This window comes from Centroberyx affinis, unplaced genomic scaffold, assembly GCF_046629955.1.
Source record: "Centroberyx affinis isolate AG114_WGS23_722 - 3 ecotype Tasmania unplaced genomic scaffold, CSIRO-AGI_Caff_v1 ptg000171l_1, whole genome shotgun sequence".
NCBI classification, from domain to species: Eukaryota; Metazoa; Chordata; class Actinopteri; order Beryciformes; family Berycidae; genus Centroberyx; species Centroberyx affinis.
The window spans coordinates 332,116-357,270 of record NW_027278868.1 but is presented as its reverse complement, the minus strand read 5'-3'; the positions used below and the strand labels follow the sequence as shown (position 1 = coordinate 357,270).

The 25,155-nt window shown below is 41.6% G+C and overlaps 1 protein-coding gene across 1 annotated transcript; it reads left to right on the top strand.

Moving 5' to 3' along the window:
* On the top strand, positions 1-24,045 carry sptlc3 (serine palmitoyltransferase, long chain base subunit 3). The gene is made up of 12 exons (XM_071534527.1): positions 1-168; positions 1,826-2,017; positions 3,013-3,167; positions 4,310-4,458; positions 8,615-8,739; positions 10,504-10,597; positions 13,047-13,152; positions 14,599-14,818; positions 17,506-17,632; positions 20,101-20,236; positions 21,509-21,638; positions 21,842-24,045. The coding sequence occupies exons 1-12, from the start codon at positions 67-69 to the stop codon at positions 21,953-21,955; spliced, it is 1,650 nt and encodes a 549-aa protein (XP_071390628.1). The 5' UTR covers positions 1-66; the 3' UTR covers positions 21,956-24,045.
* The last annotated feature ends 1,110 nt before the right edge of the window (positions 24,046-25,155 follow it).

Below are 25,155 nucleotides of genomic sequence, written 5' to 3'. Positions count from 1 at the left end.
TCATTACCTGACACTCAAACACAGCGGAGAAGAAGACAGTCGACGCTGCTGTTTGGGTTAGAAAATATGGCAAGAACTGCTGCTAACGGGAACTTAAAATCACATTTGAACCAGAATGGTCTGAAACCCGGAGATATCAAGAACAGTGGGTATCACAGCAAGAGAGAGGTACGTCTGTCAGCAGCTGGGAGGCTGGGAGCTGGCTAAATTTGATGTGTTTACTGGACAATTATTTTGTGCATCAAGTTGTTTTGTGCATTTAACCGCGAGTAACGTGCCGGGGTCAGACATTTTTACGTTTTTAACTTTGTAAAGTAACTTTCCAGGAGACAGATATCTTGTGGAACAGTGTGTAGATTTTCAGTGGGATATCCTACCTGGCTTTTTACCTGAATTCACCTCCGAGTCCGGACACCACCAGACGTAGGAGACAAGCTAATCTGTTGAGAAACGCCCAGTGGTCACATACTGTCGATAGACCGTGAAGAGTCACTGTAATACTCCTGTAGGGACTTTAGTGTGTTTGTGGCAACCAGAAAATGAGCTTATAGTCACTTTATCGTTCTTGATGGTATTTATTATCTCCTATGCTATCACTTTACTATTTATAAAATATTCCTATAGTTTTGTTGTGATATTTGTATCCTCATAAATTAGGCTATATGCTAATTAGCAAAGGCTATGATCATTATTTTTCCTGACTGATGGGTTAGCTCCACTGAAAATAGCAAGAAATATTCTGAGTGATCACCTTGACCCAGTAAAGCACAGATGTCCCACTCAAATAAGTGTTTTCTATATTATTATCATGCGTTTTATTTCATACAATTTGCGTTTTTACTACTTCCAGGAGTCACAATAGCCCTAATAAAAAATTAAGGACCATACTATTTGCAACTGCTTCAAGTTGGCTGACAAAAAAGTCTTGACACTTTTTATGAAGTTTTTATTATTTGCATATATTTTAACAACAGCTAGTAAATGTATGACATTTAGACTTGGGCCTAAGTGGTAGAATTTTTAGAGCAACTGAATGTGTGGAGCTAGTGTGGAGTCTGCTTTTATTTAAAAAATGAATGAATGTGGTGCATTTGTGCCCTGATGAGGTCTTTTCCATCCTGAACCCAATCCACATGTCACTGAATGGTTTTTATGGGCATGAAAGGGATGTAAATCACAGGCCATGGCACCTCAGTCATTAGATGTCAGCTGTGTTGAACAGTTATGGGATATTTCTGTAATTTCCTGTGGAAGAATGGGGTTGCATCCTTCCAACACAGTTACAGATTATTGTGCAATCCCTCCCAAGGCAGTGTTATGACAGCTTGTGTTGGAGGCTCTATTAACACATCTTTTTAAGTGCTTAATTTAAACTCATTCATAATAAGCAGTATGAGTTTTCATACTACCTATACATCTTAAAACAATAATTTCTTGTGTCATTTTTTTCTATTTTAAGATATCCTTCACTGAATGAATTAACTGACTCTAGGATATAAAATCCATGCCCATGATCAGTAATCCGGTTAACATTTCCATCTACAGTCAATGGGTCGACACAATTTTATTTGTTTTACCGTTATTATAACATCTGTACGGATGCATTTTCAGTTGTATCACCAGTATTTTATGTATGCTCCGCTGGTTTACAAAACACAGTGTTTGAGTAACTTGTGCATTGGTAGGCTAAGGTCTTCTCTGAATTCAAGCTAATTGATGTATTCACTAATCAAATTTCAGTCCTTTGTTTGAAACCCGGCCTCCTTTATTCAAATGTTATTGTTTTCTCTTGTCTTGTCTACAATGTGGGCCTCTTGCTGTATAGAAAAATGGCACAGGGAATGGAGTTGCCTCTAGGCAGTATAGACAGGAGTCCTTTGAACAGGCACCCATGTATGTGGCTGTCATGACATACCTGGGCTTTGGCATCGTCACCCTGTTTGGCTACTTCAGAGATTTCCTCAGAGCTGTGGGCCTAGAGAAGTGCCACCTCGCCCAGGAAAGACAGGAACAGAAGGTGCGCACAACACCCATGCACACACACACATACTGAACACATGCACACATACTGTACACATGCTGTACATACACACACACACACACACACGCACACACACACACACACACACAGACAGTTGGCATACAGCATGCATGACTAGGGTGTCAACACATTTTGTTTTTCCCCCCCCAATTATTTTAATTTTTGCTCTTAAGCTCTCCCCTCTGCCTTCTCCCTTCATGTTTCTTTGCACTTTTATGTTGCCATGGGTGAGACAGGGCACCACAGAGACTATCTGTTGAAGACCTAATTAATTCTCAGTGGATTCACGTTCCTTCTGTGTTACTATGCTTTTAGATTCTCGATAAGGCCTCAGCATTGGTAAATAGGAGGCATTATGCTACTATAGATTTCACTTCTTAAATCCAGAAATGGCAGAATTAAGTTTTTAGTGTTTGTTGTTTTTTCTTGTGATGCTTATATGAAAAAGCTCTAACCTTGAGAAAAGATATTTCTGTCCCCATGTCTTTGTTGCCATGCTGGTAAGCCAGAGAGAGTAAACAGCACATTGATGAGCAATGAGAGTAAAGCATCTTGCAGGGGGGATAAGCAGGCAATCTGCTCTGTGTGTTTGACAAGGGTCACTTTATGAGTTGATCTCAAGGGAGAAAGAGCTTTATGTGGGCTCTGCCCCGATTATGCTGGCTTCATTGGATCAGATGCGCATTGCTGTTAATGGAGGCAAAGACACAAATAGACATTGCAAATGACATTGTCCTGTAATGGCAAGGTTGCCTTGCTGTGTTGCAGTGCTTGGAGAGCACCGTTGTTACAAAACCAGTCATCAGTTTCCCAAAAGTCACTTCTCACTTTTCATTCTCCCAGAAGCTTTATCAACAATTTACTTCAGTAAACAAAAACATGTCATACATCACTCATAATCACTCTATGACACAGATGTCTTATGTAACCAGCTTTTTGTGGTGTTGTTGAATGTTTCCCTCTGCCCTCAGGATTTCGTACCACTTTATCAAGATTTTGAGAACTTTTACACTCGCAACCTCTACATGAGGGTACGAGACAACTGGAACCGTCCCGTATGCAGCCTGCCAGGACCTGTCTTTGACTTGATGGAGAGGGTGTCCGATGATTACAACTGGACATTCAGGTACTGTAATTCAATCATCTGTGATTGACTAGGTTAGACATTGGCTAGTATTTACATATACTACTCAATTTAAGAATTCACAAATATTATTCTTATTCACTTAGGACAACCCAGCAAATCTTTGTGAATATGGCCAATTCTGGGGCTAGAAAGGGGAGAACCAAGACTCTAATATCTCATTCACTAGTTAAAGCTCCTAATTCATCAACTAACTGGGAAAGCTTGTGACTAATGCATATGGGTAGGTGTCATGGATAGATATGATAATATATTTGGCCTCCGTTGTTAGACCAAGGTTGAGCGGACCCCCTCCTGCACAGCAGAGCCATGGGAATAGAATGTGATTAGGAATATGGACAGAGCTATGGGAGGAGATTGAGGTGGGCATATGAAATTATAAATCAGGGAAGAGAGCAAGCATAGCTTACATGTTAAAGGGGGTGTAATGTGATTGGAAAAATAGAAATGGGGCAGTCAGGTTGTCTTCTGTGGTGAATGGGAAAAGAGGCATGTGGATGGGCTTTGAAGAGGCGTGCAGGTTTACATGAGCAGTGAGAAGTAGGTCAGTTGATGAAATGAAGCAGTCCTCCTGAAATTACTTTTAAAAACTTTAATACCAAGGTACAGTGTGGAAGTACTCTCTTGGCTCTTCAATGAAAGACTGACCTTGTGAACTCGTTTGATGTTTACCTGAACTTTTACCAAGTGAGTTCCAGAATGGAAAACTACCCCTGATCTCAAGAAAATGATCTGGGATACTATTACCTTCACGCTTTCCATCTTTTATTTTCAGATCATCTTTTTATAGTCTAAGGACCTGTACATTGGTGTGACATTACAGATTAAAAGCATAATCTCTTGTTTCTGGCTGGAAGGAGTGTGTGATTACGATTACCTACTCCAAACTGTCCAAGCAAATAAGCATAACAAATTCAGTTTAAGCTTACAAACATTGGTATTCACCTTCTCATACATATATTTATATATAAATCTACTGATGAAGTGACAAGTGCATAATTGCCAATTGTATTTAATTGAATGTTGATTCCTTTTAATACCATGGAATTAATTGAGGCTCTGAGTGTGGGTGTCTGTAGAAAAAAGAGAATACGAAGTGATTACTAATGTTTACACACTGGCAGGTTAACTGGGAAGACAATAGACAATGCCATCAACATGGGCTCTTACAACTACCTCGGTTTTGCTGAGAACAACGCTGACTTCCTGAAAACTGTGGCAGACAAAACGCGCCAGTATGGGATTGGGGTCTGCAGCACAAGGCAGGAAATGGGTGAGTTTGTGGTCAACTTTCAACTCTAGAGATGAAAAAACTGTTTCCCACAATCTTAAATAGGTTATGTTTTCACTCCTCGGTGTGTTCTGTGAATCGCTCGTCCTTTTGAGATACTTTCAACAAGGTTGTTAATTTTATCTGAGGTCTAGAGCAAAAAATATCCACTTCAAATCCAGAATTCAAGTCAAAACTGTTGTAAACTGGATTTTCTTTTACCTTGTTTTACAGTGCTTCAAACTTCTTATATGTGTATCTATTATGAAACACTCTGCGAGACCCTGATGACACTGGGAGGGTTGAGTAATAAACTGGAAATTCCGTCTCTCTTATCACATGCGCCATCATTTATTATCGTTCTCATGAATTATACTGCCCGAATCTTTAATTATCTTCCAGTGGCTGCAATGTTATATGAATTATTCAACCTTTGTTAAATTATGTACCGTTTGGGCATAAGCTGAGATCATTACATACTGGTCCACACTGAGCAGTGGGGATATGGTATCATAGTGTAACGTAATGTTATGAAACACCCTGGACATAAAACAGTCCGCAGCAGAGTATGAGCAATGGCAGTGTTCGAACGACGACGATCTGAAAGCGGGATCCACGACTTCGGATGAATTTTGACTGGTGTTTTATCCGCTGGAACCCAGCTTGTGACTGTGTCTAAATGCCTGTGTGTGCGGCAGGATCTTAACCTCGTCAGTCAGGTTCCAGCATTCCAGTGCTGCAGTAGTGAAATCTGATGAATGGCTCTCGGCTGTGTGTTTATAGGTCAAAAGCTGCCTATGGGTAAACAGGTGTACATGATGGAACTCGGTGAAGGGGTCACATGTTTAGCAAAGTCTACTTGCTGTCAGTGACGTTTGGTTTATGGCACCTCTGACGCCGTGCTGTATATCTGCTGAGAACAGGCGAGCGGAGGGTGAGGTGACATACAGGCGCCAGCACTTGCACGGAGTGGGCTACATTACTGTGGTGTTGCACGATATCAGAGGTTTGACAGACCTCTGAGTCAGAAACAGAGGAAACCAGAGGAGTAAAAGACCATGTGATCATTAGTCTGTTTGTCAGAGTTCAAGTACAAAGCTCCCCCCCTCCGCACCCCGCCCTCTGCACCCCACCCTCCGCACCATCCATTATTCATTTATGTGATTTATTTATATGTTTATTCTTCTTTCAAAATGGGACTGTTTTTCAGTGGGTTTGTAATGTGTTTCAGTTGGTTAAGGAATAACAAGCACCTCTCCCATGAGACCTTATTAAGCATCAATTATTAAATACCCCACTGTCTCTGTAGGAACAGTGACGCCATCATCACCCATGTGTAAGTTCACATGCAGTGATTTCCATTGGTTATAAAAATGTACCTCCTTTTTGTGCTACAAAAGAACATCAAAATCAATTTATCCCCTTATTTTAATAAAAAAGCACGCCGCTCAATCAAAATGAAAAAGAACAAATATTCAAACAGGCATAGTTTGTGCTTAACCGCCTCAGGCCTATGCCTACAACTTCCTCTTAACAGTTTAGTTAAATTTTTTGATCCTTTGTACCTTTCAGAATAGTTTGTATTCAATATTCCTTGCTCCATTATCTGATATTAGGTGCTTTTAGTACATTACACTTGAATTGTAGGGTGTAGGGTTGACTCCAACAGTTCAGTTCATTCAAGGTGAGTTCCTAGGTTACCTAAAAAAATAAATAATTCTCCTACAACTATATGTGACTGTACAGACTCTGTACTTCTGTGAGTTTTTTTCCAATTTCTTCAATAACTACCATAGTGAAATTACAGATAAAGTGCACTAGAAGTACCTTGTGTTTTCACGTACTGTATTGTGATGGAAAGATGATGACGATTTAGTCCAAGGGAGTGAAGGGAGTACAGTAACTACTTCTGAGGGTTTGTTCTATGTCTAGATGGTGAAATAGTGAAACTAAAGCGTACTTCCCCATTCTTTGTTCTGAGGTTAGATGGTTTAACAGCCTTGAATTTTGGGAAGTTACACTACAGTATGTATGTGTGGATGCTTGTGTAGGTGTGTGAAAAAACAGGCATGTCAAACATTCATGGACTTGTATTAATGGGTAGCCTACTGTTTCCTACAATCATTAACATAAATTAGATGATAGTACCTTGCTCTTAAAGGTGTGACAAGTTATCTACAACTACCAAGTGCAGCTATGTAGTGCATAGTAGTGGGTATTTCATTTTATCGTTATTGTAATGACTAATTGTAGGGCTCTCATGCATCTTTACATGTAAAAAAAAAACAAGGCATAAACATATTTGTCTGTTCAGACTACAACAAAGGCACTTAGCCAAGATCAAGAAAAGAAATGATTAACTATGCTGGGGTGAGCTATCTGGTTGTAAAAGCTTTGAGGTAAAACGTCAGTCATGGGTTCACAATAAAGGAAAAGATTTAGCTTTGAGGTTTGCAAATGCAGCGTTCACTGTCTGCCACAGCAGAAAGACTTTGTGTCCAACCTTTGCAATAGTTATAGGGCTTTCTTGTCAACAAGCGTTATGACTGGGTCGGCAGGAAGGTGACCTTGGTAATTCAGAGGACAGTTGACCGAGTTTAATCAGATGCATATGATGGTGTAATTATCGTTTGATTTCAGCTAGCCCATGTAACGGAAGTGAGCGAGGTCTAATGAAGACTCCACTCTCTCTTACCTTAAGAGTATCCTGAATCAAAGCACCCATATGAGGTTAGCATATCAATAAGGGGGCAGGACTGTGAAGCCACTGCTGAGTAAAATGTTCTATAAAGAGACCGAATGCCAATGCAGTCTGATTAAAAAAGCTGCACGTGCCGGCAGGGGTTGTGAGCCTGAGTGGTTGAGGAAATGTATGAATCGATTTGACTTGGCGCACAGCCTGATGGAAAGCACCGAATGGGAAACACCATAAAGAGAGAGTTGCTTCAGTGCATTATGTTTTTATACACACCACTCAATACCCATTCTCCAGCCCTACCTGAAACTTTCAGTCTGTGGGAGCCTTATAATGCCTGCTCTTTCTGGATTTTATTAATATTTCACCTCAATTATCAGCCCATTGATATGGAATTAATGCACTGTTTGCTCGTTGCCAGGTGTCGATCGCCCCGATGATATCACAACATAATATTAAAACCATGGTTACTCTCCATTCCGTTTAAGTTGATGATGCTAAAGGAATTAATGCATGTGGATGTCTTGTAGTATTTCTATGAACTAATGACTGTATAGACATAGATAAGAGAAAAAAAAGCCCAGCACTCTCATCCCTGCCCCAAACCATGTACTATATTTTCAGACCTTCTGTAAACTGCACTGAAGTAGCTATTTTGCATTTTTGTCATGATTCTGGCAAATTCAGCTTTTGCATATTTGGCCGTCCTTACTGCCAAATGTTAAGAATGTAGTTTGTAATGTTAATAGTCATTAAGAGAGTCTGGTAGCACCACTAGTGAGCTCTCTGTACCTCATCTATAAGTTTAGAGTGGCTTTTGCCTCAAAAGTCTAATTTATTGCAATAATATGTTATATTTATCTGCAATATACCATTGCCCAGAGCCAGAAGAAATAAAAGATATATATGAACCTTTCACTGTCTCTCTCTCTCCCTATGGCTCACAATTATACCAGTAATTCTTTTTTATCAGCTGACCAGAAGGGTAGCACTGAAAGCACCCCAGAGATGCCAGAAAATCCCAATTTTATTGCACAAAATAGAAAAACACAATGTCAGGTGGCAGATTACAATCTGATCAATTTTCTAAATGAATTCTGGGCCACACCTGTCAGAGTGGGTTATAACTAACTGCCTTGGTCCAAATTGTGCTGCAGAACCATTTCAGACCTTGCAGGACTAGTTGCCTTGATATTACCTGGGATGAAAAAGGATAGTTCAACTAAATTACAAATTTACCACATCTTGAATCTTTATAAATCTCTCCAAATCCCTAGAGAGTGAGAGGCACTGATATATGACTTGCTGGTAGTCCAGGCTTTTGCCTGTGTGTCTCTTGCCTCAGGAGGCATTCACGTCTGTCAAAACTTGTGATTGGGTTACAAATACCAGCAAAACCCAAAGACTGAAAGACTTCCAAATTATTGTCAGGGTGAGTTACCTTTTGTGATTTCTGCCTTGCAGGTAACCTGAGCATTCATGAAGAGCTGGAGCAACTTGTGGCCACTTTTCTTGGAGCTGAATCCTCAATGACCTTTGGAATGGGTTTTGCCACCAACTCCATGAACATCCCAGCACTTGTTGGCAAGGTATGTGATTTAAACACGCCAAATGAAAGGAAATCTTTCTCCATGGGTGCAAGTTTCACAGCGCAGCATAAATTAATCTAATTAGCCTAGCTTTTGTTCCTCTCTTGCATATGGCCTAAATTAATGAACAACAGTCAACTAAGCTCAGCTGCTAACAACTCCCCTCCCACCCCCATTAATTAAAATCATAATTAAACATTACAGTAGCCAGGAGGAGGGAGGCTTTGGGCACACATAGCTACATTCAGACACATAGACAAGGAAGGGCAGGCATTGTTAAGAGCACCACTCAAGGGTATGATTACCCATACTCTGGCCTGTTGGCACACCAGCCTGGCTCACACAGGCGGCCATGGGTTACCAGGGGCAACACACAGCATGACTTTCCCTGATTGGACTGGACGGGAGGAGGGGGAGGTTGCCTGGGGTTTGGGGTTTAAGTGACGAGAATGGGGTCGTTTATGCAGCTCAAGTGGTGTAGCAGCCCCTCAGGGCCATTTGGAGGGCCCCCGCAGTATCCCCGTAGGGGCTGGTGGTGCGGAGGCCGAGTCCACGCACACTGCCAATGCTATCCTACGGGGACAGGCTGTGCTGGGCTCGGCCTGTCCGGGCAGAGCTACAGTAGAGTGACAGCTGCTGGTAGGCTGGGGACCGGGCCAGCTGGACCCCAGGCCAAACTGAGGGGATCTGTCACTGAGACTGTGTCAACATACACCCTACAAGAAGTCATTCAAACAAATGCAGGCAAATGCTTAGAGCTTCAGTGTTAAATATGCTAATATGCCACAGATATTTTCGTGGAATGGCTGAATTTATTTGCATTCTGATTTTCATGCAAGATGAGGCGCCACACTCCCTCCATTAAAAAAAACATCTTTATTTTTAAAACTGTGACGTTTTGGTCGCTAGGACCCTCATCACACATGAAACACACCAAATGCTTGACAAATATATATACGGTACATATATAGCGAATATAACACACCAAAGGGCCTAGACATAGGTGTTTGTGTTTAGGGGAGGAGTAGGGGCGGGGCAAAGGGAGCAGACTGAGATGTAATTGGCCAGGGTGAACCTTATGAGACTGGTGACAAGGATTGGGGAAGTTATACAAGGCCAAAGGACAAAAGCACAAAGGATGCTTTAAAGCACATTAAAAACAGACAAGCCCTCAGAAAACAGACATTACAATAACAATGGTAGGGGGCGTAGCAGACAAGCAGCCAGTTGTTTGAGCACAGTCTATTTTCCATTCTGATTTTCACCCATACATATACAGTATGTCTATTGTTGTCACCTGATCTAGAAACTAGAGTAAATATCATACCAGATAAAATTCAATTTTTTGCAGTTTCATTGCTTACATCAATTTCACAGGATAAACCACACTTTCACTTTGATTTTCACAGTTGAGCAAAGTTGTAATGTCCCCGTAATTTCAGAGAGAGCTAATTAGCTTGTTCGATCCCGAGGGAGAATCTAATTGGCTTACTCACTAAGTATAGACGAGTCAATCCAAAACATGAGGATGCACGCATACATCCTCCACACCAATCTCATACCATCTTATTATTAATTTAAAAACTATTGCCAAACAGCCTGTGTATCGGGACATCATTAAGAATGCCAATGATATTGTGCAGGTCATTTTTGAAGTTTTGTTTGCCTCTTATTTTTGAAAATACAGTATCACAGCTATCACACTGGAATTTAGGAGCTTTATGAGGGAAATTTGAATGTCCCTTGCTCTCTGCTGGTTTCTAGGGCTGCTTGATACTGAGCGATGAGCTGAATCACACGTCTCTTGTCTTGGGAGCCAGACTGTCCGGAGCGACCATCCGGGTGTTCAAACACAACAGTAAGTACAGAAACTCTTTCATCTGAAGATCAGTAGTAGTGCTTGCTCTATACAGCAATACAACATACAGCATTATTAAAGTGGCCATCTGCGGGATCTGTGTTTTTTGTTTTGTTTTGTTTTGGTGACGTCTTTGGTGCTAAGTGCTCATTGCTGTGGTGTTTCTGCACTGCACTTCCCAGAGATCACTTGACAATCAAACAGTGTGGCCAGTTCTGTGGCATCTCTTTGCTTAGATTTTCTGTTGATGGAGTGTGAATTTCTGTCTGTTCAGCCATGGTGGTTATCGCTACTCATGAAAACTACCTAGTTCTTCTTCTATTTATTCCAATCAAACCACTGTTGCTGCTCACAGAAACATAAAATGCATCACTCCCTGTTTGCCAGAGGATTATTCTTGGGAAAGACCTACCAAACACTGGGTGTTTAGAACAGCAAATGTAAAAGCTTTCATAAACTGGCAATTGGTTGAATCACTATTGTGTTATATCAATCACCGATAGACAGTTGCAAAACCGACATTTATTTATATGAAAATGTCACAGATTATTACTTTAACTCTATTCTATGTCTCTTTTTATATTGTCAATTTCCATAGAAATGGGGGGGAAAAAAGAAGCATGAATAATGTAACGCTCAGTGTGGTGGCATTGGAAGCATCCCTCGCTCTTTCAGGAGACAGGACAAATGAGCCAGTCCTCTGGCAGCAAATGTGTCCTGACAGGTACAAGCAGAGTCAGTTAAGGGTCCTCCTAGCAGATCCCAGAGGCCAAGCATCTGAGGGAAAGAGCCCGGAGGCAGCTCAGCAGCTGACCCCTCCCAGCCTCCCTACCTCCAGCACTCCAGTCTGTAGGCTCACACACTCTTTTATTAGCACAAGGCCTGTATTTACTAAGAGGGTTATACCACTCAACTTAGCGACAACAAAAGACAGATAAAAACGCTAAATAAACACAGCGCTTGGCACTGATATTTTTCAATGCATACCGCAAACTACGTCCAAAACCTCTGGGAAGCATTGTAATGATGTTTGGCTGCGACGTTTAAGGTTTTAAGTGGGCTATCTGTGGGCAGAGATGGAATTTCATACCAGAGAGTAGGAAAACTGGTTTGCCCACTCTAACAATGTAAGGCTTCTGTGGGAAATACTTGAAATAGATATAGCTTTTGAAGAATGCCATTGTTATTCTTTCATGCAATGCCGGTGGTGGGAGAGGCTTAGTCTATTGTTTGTGTTAAACCAGGGTCACACTCAGGGTCAATTTAAAGATAAGATATCAATACTTTATGGATATCTAAAACCATATGCATGTGTCTCTTGTAGAAGCAAAGATTACCATCGTCCTGATCATATCTCATACTGGGTCTTGGCTTAAATCAGTGCCTAACTGTGAAATAATATTTCCCCCTTTCCGCATGCAGAACAAACTATTTCATTCCTATTTCAACATTGAGATTGGTAGATCTTATCATTAGATATGTTCTTCACTATTGAGTTTCAAGAATTGTTTTATGCTGTTTTGGTGGTGAGACAGCGATATCAATCATCTATGACAGATTATTAACTATGATTGAATTCTTTGACAAGTTCACTCTGTGCTCAGCTGGAAACGGTTTTGATTGCACTCATATCGTCAATGATACTCTTCATTAAATACGGCTATTCAATACTGCCATCTGCTGGTTCACTTTGCACACCTGCAGCAGAAGATAATAATCAATAATATATATGTCACCCTTACCTGTTAGGAATTATCAAACTGTAAATGCCACTGGGGAATTACTTTGCTGAGAGCACAATTTCAATTTCAATTATGAATTTATTTATTATTACATTGTGGTTTTAAGCAGCCACCCATGCCCCACTGGAGAGACCTTTGGCCAAACCCATATTTAGCTCAGTTGGTAATCCTATCCGATACAGACTTTGCAGGTGTTCATTAGCCTCATGCTGCGGAGGTATTTCCTGTTTGTAGTTTGTGGAAGGTGTTCCTGGCAGATAAAGCAGTGCCTTGTGTACTCTGTGAACTGCCCTGCCCTGTGGAAATGATTACTGTGCCTACTGTTGTTTGCTTTCTGCTGGTGTTCAGACTTTGCATGCTGTGATTTGTTCACTGCTATACTGTACATGTGTCTATTAAACACATGTAATGTACAATTTTATATACCTATAAGTTTGATATGCTTTTATACTATTATGCACTGAAATATGGTTTGCTGTAGACTACATGTGGCCTTTTTAGAGATGCTTATACTGACTTGCATTGAGTTACAGTGCAATGATGTGTGCTCAGTGCTTTGTTTTTTCCCTTACCAATAATGTACAGACATGTTCTGATTTATTGAGTTTCTCACGCTCCTGCTCTTTGACTGTCTTTGTGTGCGTGTGCGTGTGTGTGTGTGTGTGTGTGTGTGTGTGTGTGTGTGTGTGTGTGTGTGTGTGTGTTAGACATGCACAGCCTGGAGAAGCTGCTAAGAGAGGCGGTTTGCTCAGGGCAGCCTCGAACCCACAGGCCCTGGAGGAAGATCCTCATCATGGTGGAAGGCATCTATAGGTCAGCAAGTGATTATACCACACACAGTGGCACACACACACACATCTGTACACACACACACACATACAAACACATATCTCTGGTCTCTTGATCTGTTTTATCAATCTGTGTAAGTGCAGGCTCTTTAGCAGAGTTTAGCACAGCCAGACTCAAACTCCACTCAGGTAGAAATCTTAATTTGCAACCTGAGGAGAGCTCTCTGCCTGTGTGTCTAGCGGCCCCTGTAATGGTCTCTATTTCAATTGCTTCCCTCTCTAGCCTTGAATAATAGTGTGTCTGTGTGTTTGTGTGTGTGTGTGTTGGGGGGGGGGGCGGTGGTTGGGTACTGTTTGATTACTGGAGAAGGGAGAAAGGTATTGTGTGTCTCTCCCAGCAGTGAGCAATCCAGAGCCTTAGTGACCCGCTCCATCTGCTCATTAGCTCCAAATCAAGGCCAAATGGAGCCAGGGAGATTGACTTGGCTACACCTCCAGCCCCAACTGTTTATCACGACCGTTTTCTTTCCTCCTTTCTTTCCTCCCTCTTCTGCTCTCAATCTCTCCCTCCCTACATTTTAGTCCTTCCAAACTAAAACTTGACGTTTTCATTGTGCTTTTGCTCAACATGTTATTTTCCCCCCCTCAACACATTTTCACATTCTTAGTCAGCTGGGGAGTTTATTGTTTTATGACAGTCCTCTTATCAAATGGAGGGAAAACGTTGAATATGACCATCGAGTGGCATTAGTGTAATGATTAGTTCTACCACATTCCTATTAATGTGAATGACAACTTAATTGCACATCATCAGACTGGATTCATCAGACGATATCTCAGACATTAGAGAAAGGGGGCCTGTTGTTGCGGCCTTGAAAGAACTAATACTCCATCTATCGCCTCCCCGGGAACATCAAAAGGCTTGGATAAAGAGTGGAGCATGCCTTAGCTTTATCCTGGGCTCGCCTTTGATGTCCACATAAGTCCCGGTGAAACCTGTCCTGTGTCATTTGGAGTACAGAGGATCTCAGCCATAGCAGGGATAGCAGGTCTGGGATTGCTCCATTCCCCAGCCATACACTCTTTCTGTCTACTCGTAGCCTTAAAAGGCTCGCCTGCGAGGGGAGGAATAGACTGGTGAGAGGTGGGAGTAAAATGAAAGAGCGGGCAGCAGAAAGATTCTTGGAAGATTGGGGCATGTGGGATTATGTAATATGCACGTACAAACAGTCTGCAGTGTATAAAGTGTAGACAGGGGTTGGGGTCAGTTCTCTTTCAATTCAATCAATTTAAGAGGTAGATTTTCCTCAAAATAACAAAAAATGTGGGTTTTTTTTAGAAACACAGACTAAAATCCAGTCTACAAGTAAACAGATCTTTATATGAATAACAGTATGTGTATGTCCCATATAGGCTACCTATTGCAACTGTAGTAAATGTGTGTGATCCTCTGATCCTCTCTCGTCATTAGTATGGAGGGCTCAGTGGTGCGACTGCCTGAGATCGTCGCCCTGAAGAAGAAGTATAAGGCCTATCTGTACCTGGATGAGGCCCACAGTATCGGAGCGGTGGGACGAACAGGGAGGGGTGTGACGGAGCTGTTTGATCTGAACCCAGCTGATGTGGATGTGATGATGGGCACTTTCACCAAGAGCTTTGGGGCGGCTGGAGGCTACATCGCAGGGAAAAAGGTTCCTATCAGTCTTCTCATTTTCTATTTCAGCTTTCTGCCCTTTCATTTTGTTTACATTTTCTCATTTGCTGTAATCAATAACACATTTCAGAAGGGATATTTATTTTTCTCCACACATCAAGAAACGACACCGTCTTTTTGGCAAATAAGATCAACTTAACATTGTGTGACAAAAAGATTGGTTGTAGTTTCACATCTGTGTGTTCAGTATTTAGTGCTTCTGAGATGATGCAAAGCTAGTTAGATCCGCTAAATGTAGACTAAATGTACGTTTCAAGCATTAGCATTACCTGACGTGAAGTAAATAAATACTGTGTATACACAGGTGAAACGACAACCCATCTTCTTACAGCGGTGTGTTTTCTTACCAAAAGGGCAGTGTGTTCCTTTAACACTTACTAACAGCCCTGCCTGTTTTGAATGCTATCATCCATCATCGCGTTACCATTTCCCATCAACCTTATCATTTCCCTCCATATCACCAATTCACAGCACACCTGTGACAGACTGAACTTAAACGTGTGGTAGAGCTGTGGTTTCTCCAGTCAGGCAGACACTGGTCTGGTGGCTGTACTGTTCATAGAGAAAATTAACTATCCCGGTTCAGACCTGGGTCAAAACATATTTGCGTTTTGGTTTGTTTTTTACCCTGAATACAGTAACAGGTGGGTGGGATTAATCACATCAAGACAATTCCAGTGGTTTTGGGCAAGTTATCAGTCATGGAAAATAGAATAAACTGAACTGACTTTCAAATACGTTCCTGTGATTGTTTAAACTTTCTGGCACTTATTGTCCTATTTGGCAACATCCACCCATTTGGCACCAAAGCAGGCTAAAATAAACCTTAAAAATATTTGAAAATATTGTTTCATCCAGGCCTGTCTTGTATAGATGTATGGGGCTCTACCATCCACTCTAAGTACGTCACACCCCATCTCTCTCGCAGCGCTCATGTGTCCAACAAATGTTCCGCAGGCTGTGTCTCAGGGCCTTTGTAATTCCTTTTGACTCCATTAAAAAGTACACTTTAGTACATAACCGCACCGGCTTCGTGGCAGTTGATTAGAAAGCAACAGAGGAAACGGCCATGTTGTTTGAATTAGGTATCCAGAGAGGGACCCTTCCTGCCCATGCCTTATGTTGGCTCAGCCCTGCTCTGCCATAATAAGAAGGTAAAGCTGGCAGAGGGCCAGCCCCTTCTTGTGGCAGGCGTCGGAACTGCGCTCCAGATTTAACAGGATGGCCTTTAACAAGCATGATAATGTTTGAAGTATGAACACGCTGCCTCCTTTGACAGCTGGCTGTAGTAAACGGCCTGGAAGGAGCGGGGAGGAAAAGAGAGAGAAAGCCTTTAGATTTGACTTATTTGTTGTTGTGGTGAAATCCCCCAAATCCTACATTAAGTGGATTCGGGTTGACCGACAAAAGACTCTGCAGATGTGTTCTGGAAAACAGTCATATTATAGCTATTTTATGAGCGTACCAAAAATAAGTACCCCAATGAATAGACTCCAAGCTCCTTATAATTCACTTCAACCTCACATGGAGGAGGCTTTGTTCATTAACCCTCTACCCAAACACCAGGATGGCATTGAAATTAGGGTATTAAATACATCCGTTGAAGGGGCAAGGAAGAGTGTGTGTCTATGTGTTTGTGCATGTGTGGTGTGTGTGTGTGTGCTTGTGTGAGTGTGTGTACGTGTGTCTTTGCTGGCATTACTGCTACTCTGTGGCGTTGTGGCCGTGTATCACCACATCAGTATTGCGGCCGTGTGGCTGAGCTTTAGAAGAGAGGAAACACTCTGAGCTGTCACTCCATGCCCCGCTCCCCAGATGTGGGATGGATTTCGGACATGTTCTCTTAACCGGTTTATCTTGGTCGCACCAAAAACCCCGCGAGGCCCTAAAGCGGTGAAAATCCCCAGCCTTAAATGGAAACAGATGTCAGGTTGTTTCAGGGTTCCTTTCCCTACGTTTGAGCATTTCCCCTGAAATCCCTTCCCCTCGCATGTGTGTGAGGAGGCCACCGCCACCGCCCAGTGGAGACAGATGGCAGCGAGTGGAAATGGTGGCCAGACAGCATCTCCGGCTCCGTGTCATCACCCCGCCCCCGCCGGCCACCGCGCAGCCACCGAGCGGCAGCCCATCACAGCTCTCGGCCCACTCCAACCTCAGACCACTTACTCACACGTGCTTCAGGGACCCATGACCAAATCAGTTCAGTTTCCTGACATCCTGCTCTGCTCTTGACAAGCGCTAGCAGAATTAATCTACTGCTGACATTTAGGAATAATGAGCATGACGGTCCCCATTCTGGCTCACTTCAACATTGGTTCCTTCTCAAATTAGTGCTCCAGCTCCCTCAGAGCATAGACCAGGAAAAGATCCAGTGCTATTTTACAGTCCATTCTCACAATGCAAAGATAGTCATAGTGACAGAGAAATGACTTGAGGTATTTTAATTGATTCTCAGGTGTTGACTATGCATCAGCTCTCTCTAGTGGTCCAAAAGGACAAGTGCAGGGCCACCTTTCTCTCACATGCAGCTTTTACAAGATATGATATTCCTGGTTAGACTTTCTACATGTAGTAACTAAAATATACTTTTTTAACTTAAAATACATTGCAGACATATCTCTGTTTATCATCTGTGTGACATTGAGTCCCTGCTCTATATTACAGGAGCTGGTGGACTACCTACGTAGCCACTCCCATAGTGCAGTATATGCCTCCGCCATGTCCCCGCCTGTCACTGAGCAGATCCTACGTGCCATGAAGTGCATCATGGGAGTAGACGGGAGCACAGAGGGTGAGTATCTTATACCTGGTCTCTCTTCTGTTAATGTCAGCCTCAATCCCAGTCCCATCATCCATATACTCTGCTCTCCAAACATGATTTTCTTGCTATATAAATTTACACACCTTCATATAATTTTATGGAAACAATAGCTTAATAAATCCAGAGGGCAGTACCAATGTTAGCATTATTGGTAAAGTCCAGCCCTGCAGGGAAAGACAAACAGCTGCTTGGTCAGAAAAATGTGCTAGCAATTACAGGGGTCTGCAGTGGTAGAAAGAGTGGAGGACATGCAGTCCCTGTGCACACGTGACCCTGCCATGGAGGAAATCAGTTTCATGTGTGTTGTGAGGAAAAGTGTACCTCTGAAAAGTTTCTGCTTTAATGGCATCAGACACGAGGGCAGTGAAGTAGTCATGACCAGACCAGCTGCAACACCGCTAGAGAGGAATTCTTCTTGTCTTATTGTAGTAGCAGTAGTAGTAGTAGTAGTAGTAGTTTTAGTAGTAGTAGTAGCAGTAGTAGTAGTGGTAGTAGTTTTAGTAGTAGTAGTAGCAGTAGTAGTAGTAGTAGTAGTAGTAGTAGTAGCAGTAGTTGTAGTAGTAGTACTTGGTAGTTGTTATAGTACTTTATCTATCCCACAGTGGGAAATTGATTTATTTTTGAAAAACCACAAGTGATACAATACAAATACACAAATGGCACATGGCAGAACAGACTATATCAGTAACATATAGAAACTTACAGAAAATAACAGATATTAGGAAACTTTGATCCACTTCTTGAAAGTGGATCTTCTAGAAAACAGTGATCCAAAAACACATTGCGTCACGTTGGTTTTAATTGTCTTACAGCCAACGTAATGAAAACTTTTTTCACTTAAGGCAGTGACCCTGAGACCCTGCTTTTTAGAATACCTTTTTTTCTTCAATTTTTTACTAGCAAATGAAGGATCAAAGTTTTTCAAGTATCAGTTTGAGTCTATACCTGTCTCTCCAAAGAGCACCAGTCTGTTCAAATCAGACCCAAGCAGTGCTTCTTCCCTCTGTCCTATATAGTAAATAACAATCAGTGCCAGTTTCACAGGAAATTATGCCCCTTCTCTCAAATCGACAGATCTTAGAGTGTGTGCCTTTTGTTTGAGACTCTACACATGCATATGGAAAAAAAGAGGCAGCCATGTGAATGTATAGCATCGTACAAATATACAGAACACTTAGAGTGCTGAGTGCATATCTTAGAGTGCTGTAATGGATTTGTCACTCCAAGGACTAAGGACTAATGCCCTATGGTGGAGGTACAGTTCTGTGCAGTGATGAGTAACTCTCTCCTCTGGCTCTGAACAAGACATGCCATGCATCTGACGTAGCCCAGGCAAATAGCTGTTGTGGGGAAATCGGTCTTGACCTGTCTTCTGGAGGGGAGGGAACATCGCAAACAGTGCGCTCTTTCAAAACATCAGCTCCAGTGTCCATCAGAAGGCTGCTAAAGCACACGGTGACATGAGAGGTCAAACGATCTTTGCAAATATGCCCCATTTGTTTGTACTTCTCTTTTTCTCTATTTGTCCCCCTTTCCTCTCCCTCTTGCATTTTGTAAAACAAGTTTAAAGTAAACTCGTGGCTCCAGAATAGGGAAATGCTATGAAAGAGCGCAACATCGACGCACTCTAGTAAAACTCTCACCTACTCACATGACTCCTGCATCTGGCAGCAGGCTTTTGACCTCCATGCCCTCTATCTTCGCAGAGAGGAACAATTTACAAAATGGGGCTTGGGCTTTTGGCAGATGCCCGAGTGTTTGTTTTTTTCTCTCTGCTGAGATAAGGGGATTTAAAGTGCTCTCTTACACCCCTTTGAAAGAACTGCCAATCTGTTCCCAGGTAATCAGAGGGAAACAGAGCTGTGTTCCAAGACTGGGCCATGCCAAACTCTGCTGCAGCCATGGAGCGACCTGGCTCCCCAGCGATTCACATCATTAGGGAGCCCAGGGGGTTAGCAGAGCAGGCCCCCTCTGCTGCCTTTGATTTGTTTCCTAATATATTTCTCTGAAATAGACGTGATACTTAAGCATTATTTGTATTCGGTTTCAGTCGTGGCTACGCTCCAGTGGCAGTCCAGAGTCACTCATTTTGTGCGAAATCCATCGTATCCTATTTGCGAGTCCTCGTCTTGGCAGCATGCGAGTGCGTACAACATGCCGTCAGGCGGACAAAACTGAACCATCTGCTGCTGCAGCTGAATAGTAATCACGAGCAAGTCCATGGTGGAGGCTGGAATGGCCCAGATGGAGGTGCAGGATTCAGGATGATTTGGTGCTCCAAGAGAAGTCACACTACACTAGCTACTACTGACAGGTGATGTCCCTCCCTGGCATGGGAATGATTATCTTCCCTCCAGTAGACTGAGGACAGTGGAAATGTGCAAGAGAAGCAGCAAATTGGTGCTTTGCCCATGTAAATCTTGTTGTTGTTGTTGTAGGAATTAGACGGATCCAGCAACTGGCAGAGAACACCAGGTACTTCAGGGCCAGACTGAAGGAGATGGGCTTCATCATCTATGGCAATGACGACTCGCCTGTGGTCCCAATCCTGCTCTACATGCCAGGGAAAGTGGTGTAAGTATGCTTGAACTCTCACCACACTGGCACAGGTTTGCCAAATGTGTTTGCCTCTTTCTGTGTGGAGTAAGTTTATCATCCTCCCGGCATGTTTACAAAAGACTGGGCGTAAAGCACATGCAAAAAATAACAAAATCTCCCCACGCTCTGTCCTCTTTCCCTCCTCCTCCATCCCTCCTCCTCCATCCCTTTCTGCCCTTCCGTCCTTCTTTTTTCTTCTTCTTCTCTCTCTTCTTCCTCTCCCTCAGCTGTTATGTTCACACAATTTCATTTAGAGGCCCTTAAAGGATAAGGCTGGTGTTTTTTAATGCATTTCTTACCGTCAACAAATCCTATGAAAATAACAAAATCAGTGTATTTGTTGACGATAAGAAATGTATTTAAAAACACAGGCCGAATCCTTTAAGAGGCAACATCAGGCATTGACCAGGTTGGTTGCTGATTGGTTCTTCCTATCATTATTGCCTGCACTGTAGCTCCATCAGCCCTTTTTTCAACACAGCCCACCAGTGAAATTTTGCATCTACTTGGATTGTTTACGCAACCTTTAACCATTACAGTAAAGGAAAACAGCATTGATTTTTGTCAGGGTTATAGAGGCTCTTGCAGGACTTTTTATTTAAAGCGGAATTCCACCGATAACTGAGGTTGTTATTTTGCAAAAAACAGACATTTACCCCAAAATTGACAAGGTTGTTTTCTGTGGTTTTCTGGGTTTTGAGTTTTCAAGATCTAGGAACAGTCAAGTCCAAGTCCAGTGTCAATATTGAAGTGCAGACTGTTAAAAGAAAATTGTATGTAGAGTAATGTTCCTGTACCTCGTACCTATTAAACATCTATATCCATCTACATCCATCCATCTCCCTATTTCCCTTATTGTACTGTCATTGTCCTTTTATCACTGTTGTTGGTGAGAGTTGGAGTGTTGTCCACATCGTATGTAATTATAAAAAGATTTCAAAAAAGAAAAAAAAAAATCGAGTGCAATTTTTCATTGCAGTAGATGCTTGACAGTGGTATGGGGAAAATGGTTGTTCAGGCAATTTTCATTCAGACATTTCAAGTAATACAATCTGATGACATCAAAGGATTTCCTTGAGTTAACAGAAATCTTATGTCAAAACTTCTAAAACAGCCAAAACAATCTTGGGAAATTTTGCGAAATGTTTGCAGAATAACAAGCTAAAAATCAGTTTTGTTGGGATTTCCTTTGAATGTGGTCAGTGCTGTGTAAAGCTGATAGTTGTGTATGTTTCTGTTGCTCTTCAGGGCTTTCTCCCGAGCCATGCTGGAGAGGAGAATTGGTGTGGTGGTGGTCGGCTTCCCAGCCACACCGATAACAGAGGCCCGAGCACGCTTCTGTCTGTCTGCAGCACACACCAGAGCCATTTTGGACCAGGTACACACACACGCTTCCTTGCCCCTTCCTTGGATGTAGTTAATACCCCAGAATATTTATATGACCTTTTATATGACCTACCTTAGATATTCATTTGAACTATAATATCATATGCATATCCACCGCAGATGCTTTGGTCATTATTTTTTAACCTAAATCACACACACACACACATATGTTATGAGGCTATCCTTTGTCCTCAGGTGCTGCACCATCTGAATGAAGTAGGAGATACCCTCTGTCTGAAGTTCTCACGACGGAAATATTCCCCCCGGACTGAACTCTACGATGAGACAGACTTTGAGCTGGACAGCTGATGTGACCCGTGACACCTTCACTTCACAGTGTCAAAACTGTGGGCTTCTAAGCTCCCATGCCACAGCTGACCCATAAACTCACAACGTAGAGTAACGTCCCTGTCTCACAGCACAATAAGAGCCAACTGTTTGGCAGCTGCTTTGTATATGTTTATAAAAGATTGTGAATTAAGAGAACGCTTATTTATGCCTCTTGACAAGGGAAACTGCTTTATTTCTGAATACACTGTTTGAAATTATTGCACAAACCTAAAACCTTAGTGGATTACTCTCCATGTCAGGGAAGGTGTAAAATGCACTCAGGCACTCGAGTTTTTATACTATGACAAATCACATATTGTTAGTTAGATTTAGATGTTCTTTGCAATTTGTTTTGAAAGCTTGTTTTGATTGTTGTATCATTTTTGTATCATTCCTCATCCCCTAGTTGTTTATCCTATAAATAATTAATGAAGCCTGTTCTTTGGATATTCCAAACATTTTCATGCAGGCATTTTCTGTTTCTCATAAATTGGCATCAGCCACCTCTTAGTATTTGTTCACAATGCTAGTGCAAATCATTAGGGAACGAAACAGTTTCTCAGAGCAGTTCATGCAAGCCATGCCACCTACTTCCATAATATGAAGTAATAGGATAAGAAAAAGGGCTTTATGTAAAAGGGCTTGTATCCAATTTTGCAAGAACTGTTTCCCATTGGTTTAATCTTGCACAGCTAACAAATGTTGACAGGAATCTGGTGTCATTTTTCATAAAACAAAAATGCCAGCATGAAAACTTTCTGAATATGTTTGAGGGGAGGAGGGAATTAATGATCAACAGGATAGGCTTCTAAAAATCCTGAACCTTCCCTTTGAAATGATGTTGCTTTCATGTTGAGTCATGATGATTTACAGTACTGATGGCTGAATTGATCGGTTACTGAAGGATTGTTTGAGCAGAAAAGGCCGAAGGCCACTGTTGGCTTCCACACTGAACTGGTTTTATAAAACGTCCGTAGTGCAACACCATTTTAATTTCCACAGAAAATGACAACCTTCCCGTAAATAATAGATCATTCAGCAATTACTTCTTTGACATGCAATTAAATCTCAACAACCCCTGCACAGAATAAAAAAGGTGTTATGGCTTGTTTTGTGGCAAGACTGCTCATATTCACCAAGTCTTAACAGCTTAATTGTTGCTGTTTTAAAGATCTGCTGTTCTCTCTCACACACAAACTGCCTAACATTTGTGAAGGTAAGCATGCAGAGTATGCATCACCTGAGCCAACAGCAACCTAACCTAGCAATTAGTGCTGAACTCCAAATTCTCTTGGTATTGGGTAATCGTTTGATTAACACAGGAAGGAATTTAGATGGATGATAAATGTGTTTCACAATGTGTCAGATTGGGTCTAGTCGACACTTGTTTGCCCTAGGGACAATAACATGTTTGTGTTTTTTTCCTTCACATAAACAACATAGTGATAGCCTTTTACAAGACGGAATAAAAATACAATATCAGAGCTTCGGGTGAAACTTGGTAGATGAGGGCCTAAGAAGTAGTATCATAAAAAAAAAATTCTTTCTTATAGGGGAAAGCCGCTGAATCTGTGGACTCCTCTGGAAAGCCGTCCAGAAATGTTATTCTTATGCCCTAGCAGTTTGTTCTATAAGTGAATATTCACAACTGTCTCCTCTAGCCAGAAACAATAGAAAATAATTTGTCTCTCAGGGAAAAGGTGTCCCAGGAATTTCTGTGGATAGGGGTACATTGATGTCTGTTATTTATTTGTATTTACTTGCATCTGGAGTCCGGTCGCAAACAATGCAAAATATTGGAGTAACTCTTGACGGCGTAATGTGTGCTTAACAGGTTCTCCTGTGACGCCTGCCTCCTTGGGGATTTACAGTAGAAGACAGATGTATGTAAATAGAAACTCAAAGGCTCTAATTCATTCTCAAAACTAACTTCTCACAGATATGCATGCTCAACTCCTAAGTCTCGCTGTGCTTATGCAGAACAGCAAATTCTGGGCTCTGAAAATCTAGTAGTAGCTGGTTGAGACCAATTTGATTTTGTACATAATGCTTGCAAAGAAGAGTAAATGCTGGTCCTGGGAATCTTGCATTTTGTGTCTGAGACTTACTGAACTAAATGCGTTTCAGTGACCTTTCATTACATATAGGCTAGTATACAGTTGAATGTAAAGGTTCAAACAATCCCATTGTCCAGTCTTGTTAGAGGAAACTTCAGTAGGTCGGATGCTTTGCTGTTAAGGGGGCTTGAACCTGGGACTTTCAGTTGAAGGGCGGCCTCTCTAGTTACCATGCCGCCCTGTCAAATGTACTGTTAGACATTTGAATGAAATAATATAGGGCTGGGCGATAATTCAATATTATCGTTTATCGTCTTTCAGTGGAATCATATCGTGATGATATGAAGATATTTTAATATCGTGACACACATTTCTGCTGTCTGAATTGATGATGACGAGCAAATTTTACTTAAAAACTCTCATAAAATGAGGTATGGTAGGAATATTATTTGAATATTTCTGTTTTGTTTGACATCGCACCTAACCACCAATGAGATGAACATTAATTTGATTATTTAACGTGATTTTGCATACATGAACCATATCGTGATATATATTGATATCGAGAAAAATCCTTATGGTTATCGTGATATTGATTTCAACCATATCGCCCAGCCCTAAAATAATATCTGAATTCTTAAAAAGGGCCTGTAAAAACATCTCACCTAAAAAATGTAACAAGGTAAAAATCACAAAAACAATAGGATTTAGGGTTGTTAGTGGTTAGATGTTATTAGGTATAGCCATGTGACATGCAACAAAGCGAATATGTATATATCCTCTCAGATTTTTCCCAAAACTGAAGACTTCTGTGAAAATCTTCAACAATTTCCACTGGTTTGAGAGTTACTGAGTTATGGAGACCATTGAGTCCTTGCAGCTTAATTAAGCAATTTAGGTCCAATATAGCAACAGCCAAAGGAAGTCAGCCAAATGAAGTTTTCATGTTGGGAAGTTGTTTAATATACTCAGAAGAGAAAATGTGGCATTGTTTGAATCCAAAGGTGTTATAATACATCTTAAGGAACTGGAGACCATAAAAAGGCTATTAATAGGGTATTAATTACATCCCCTGAAGGAGTAAGGAAGACTGTGTGTGTGTGTGAGAGAGAGAGAGAGAGA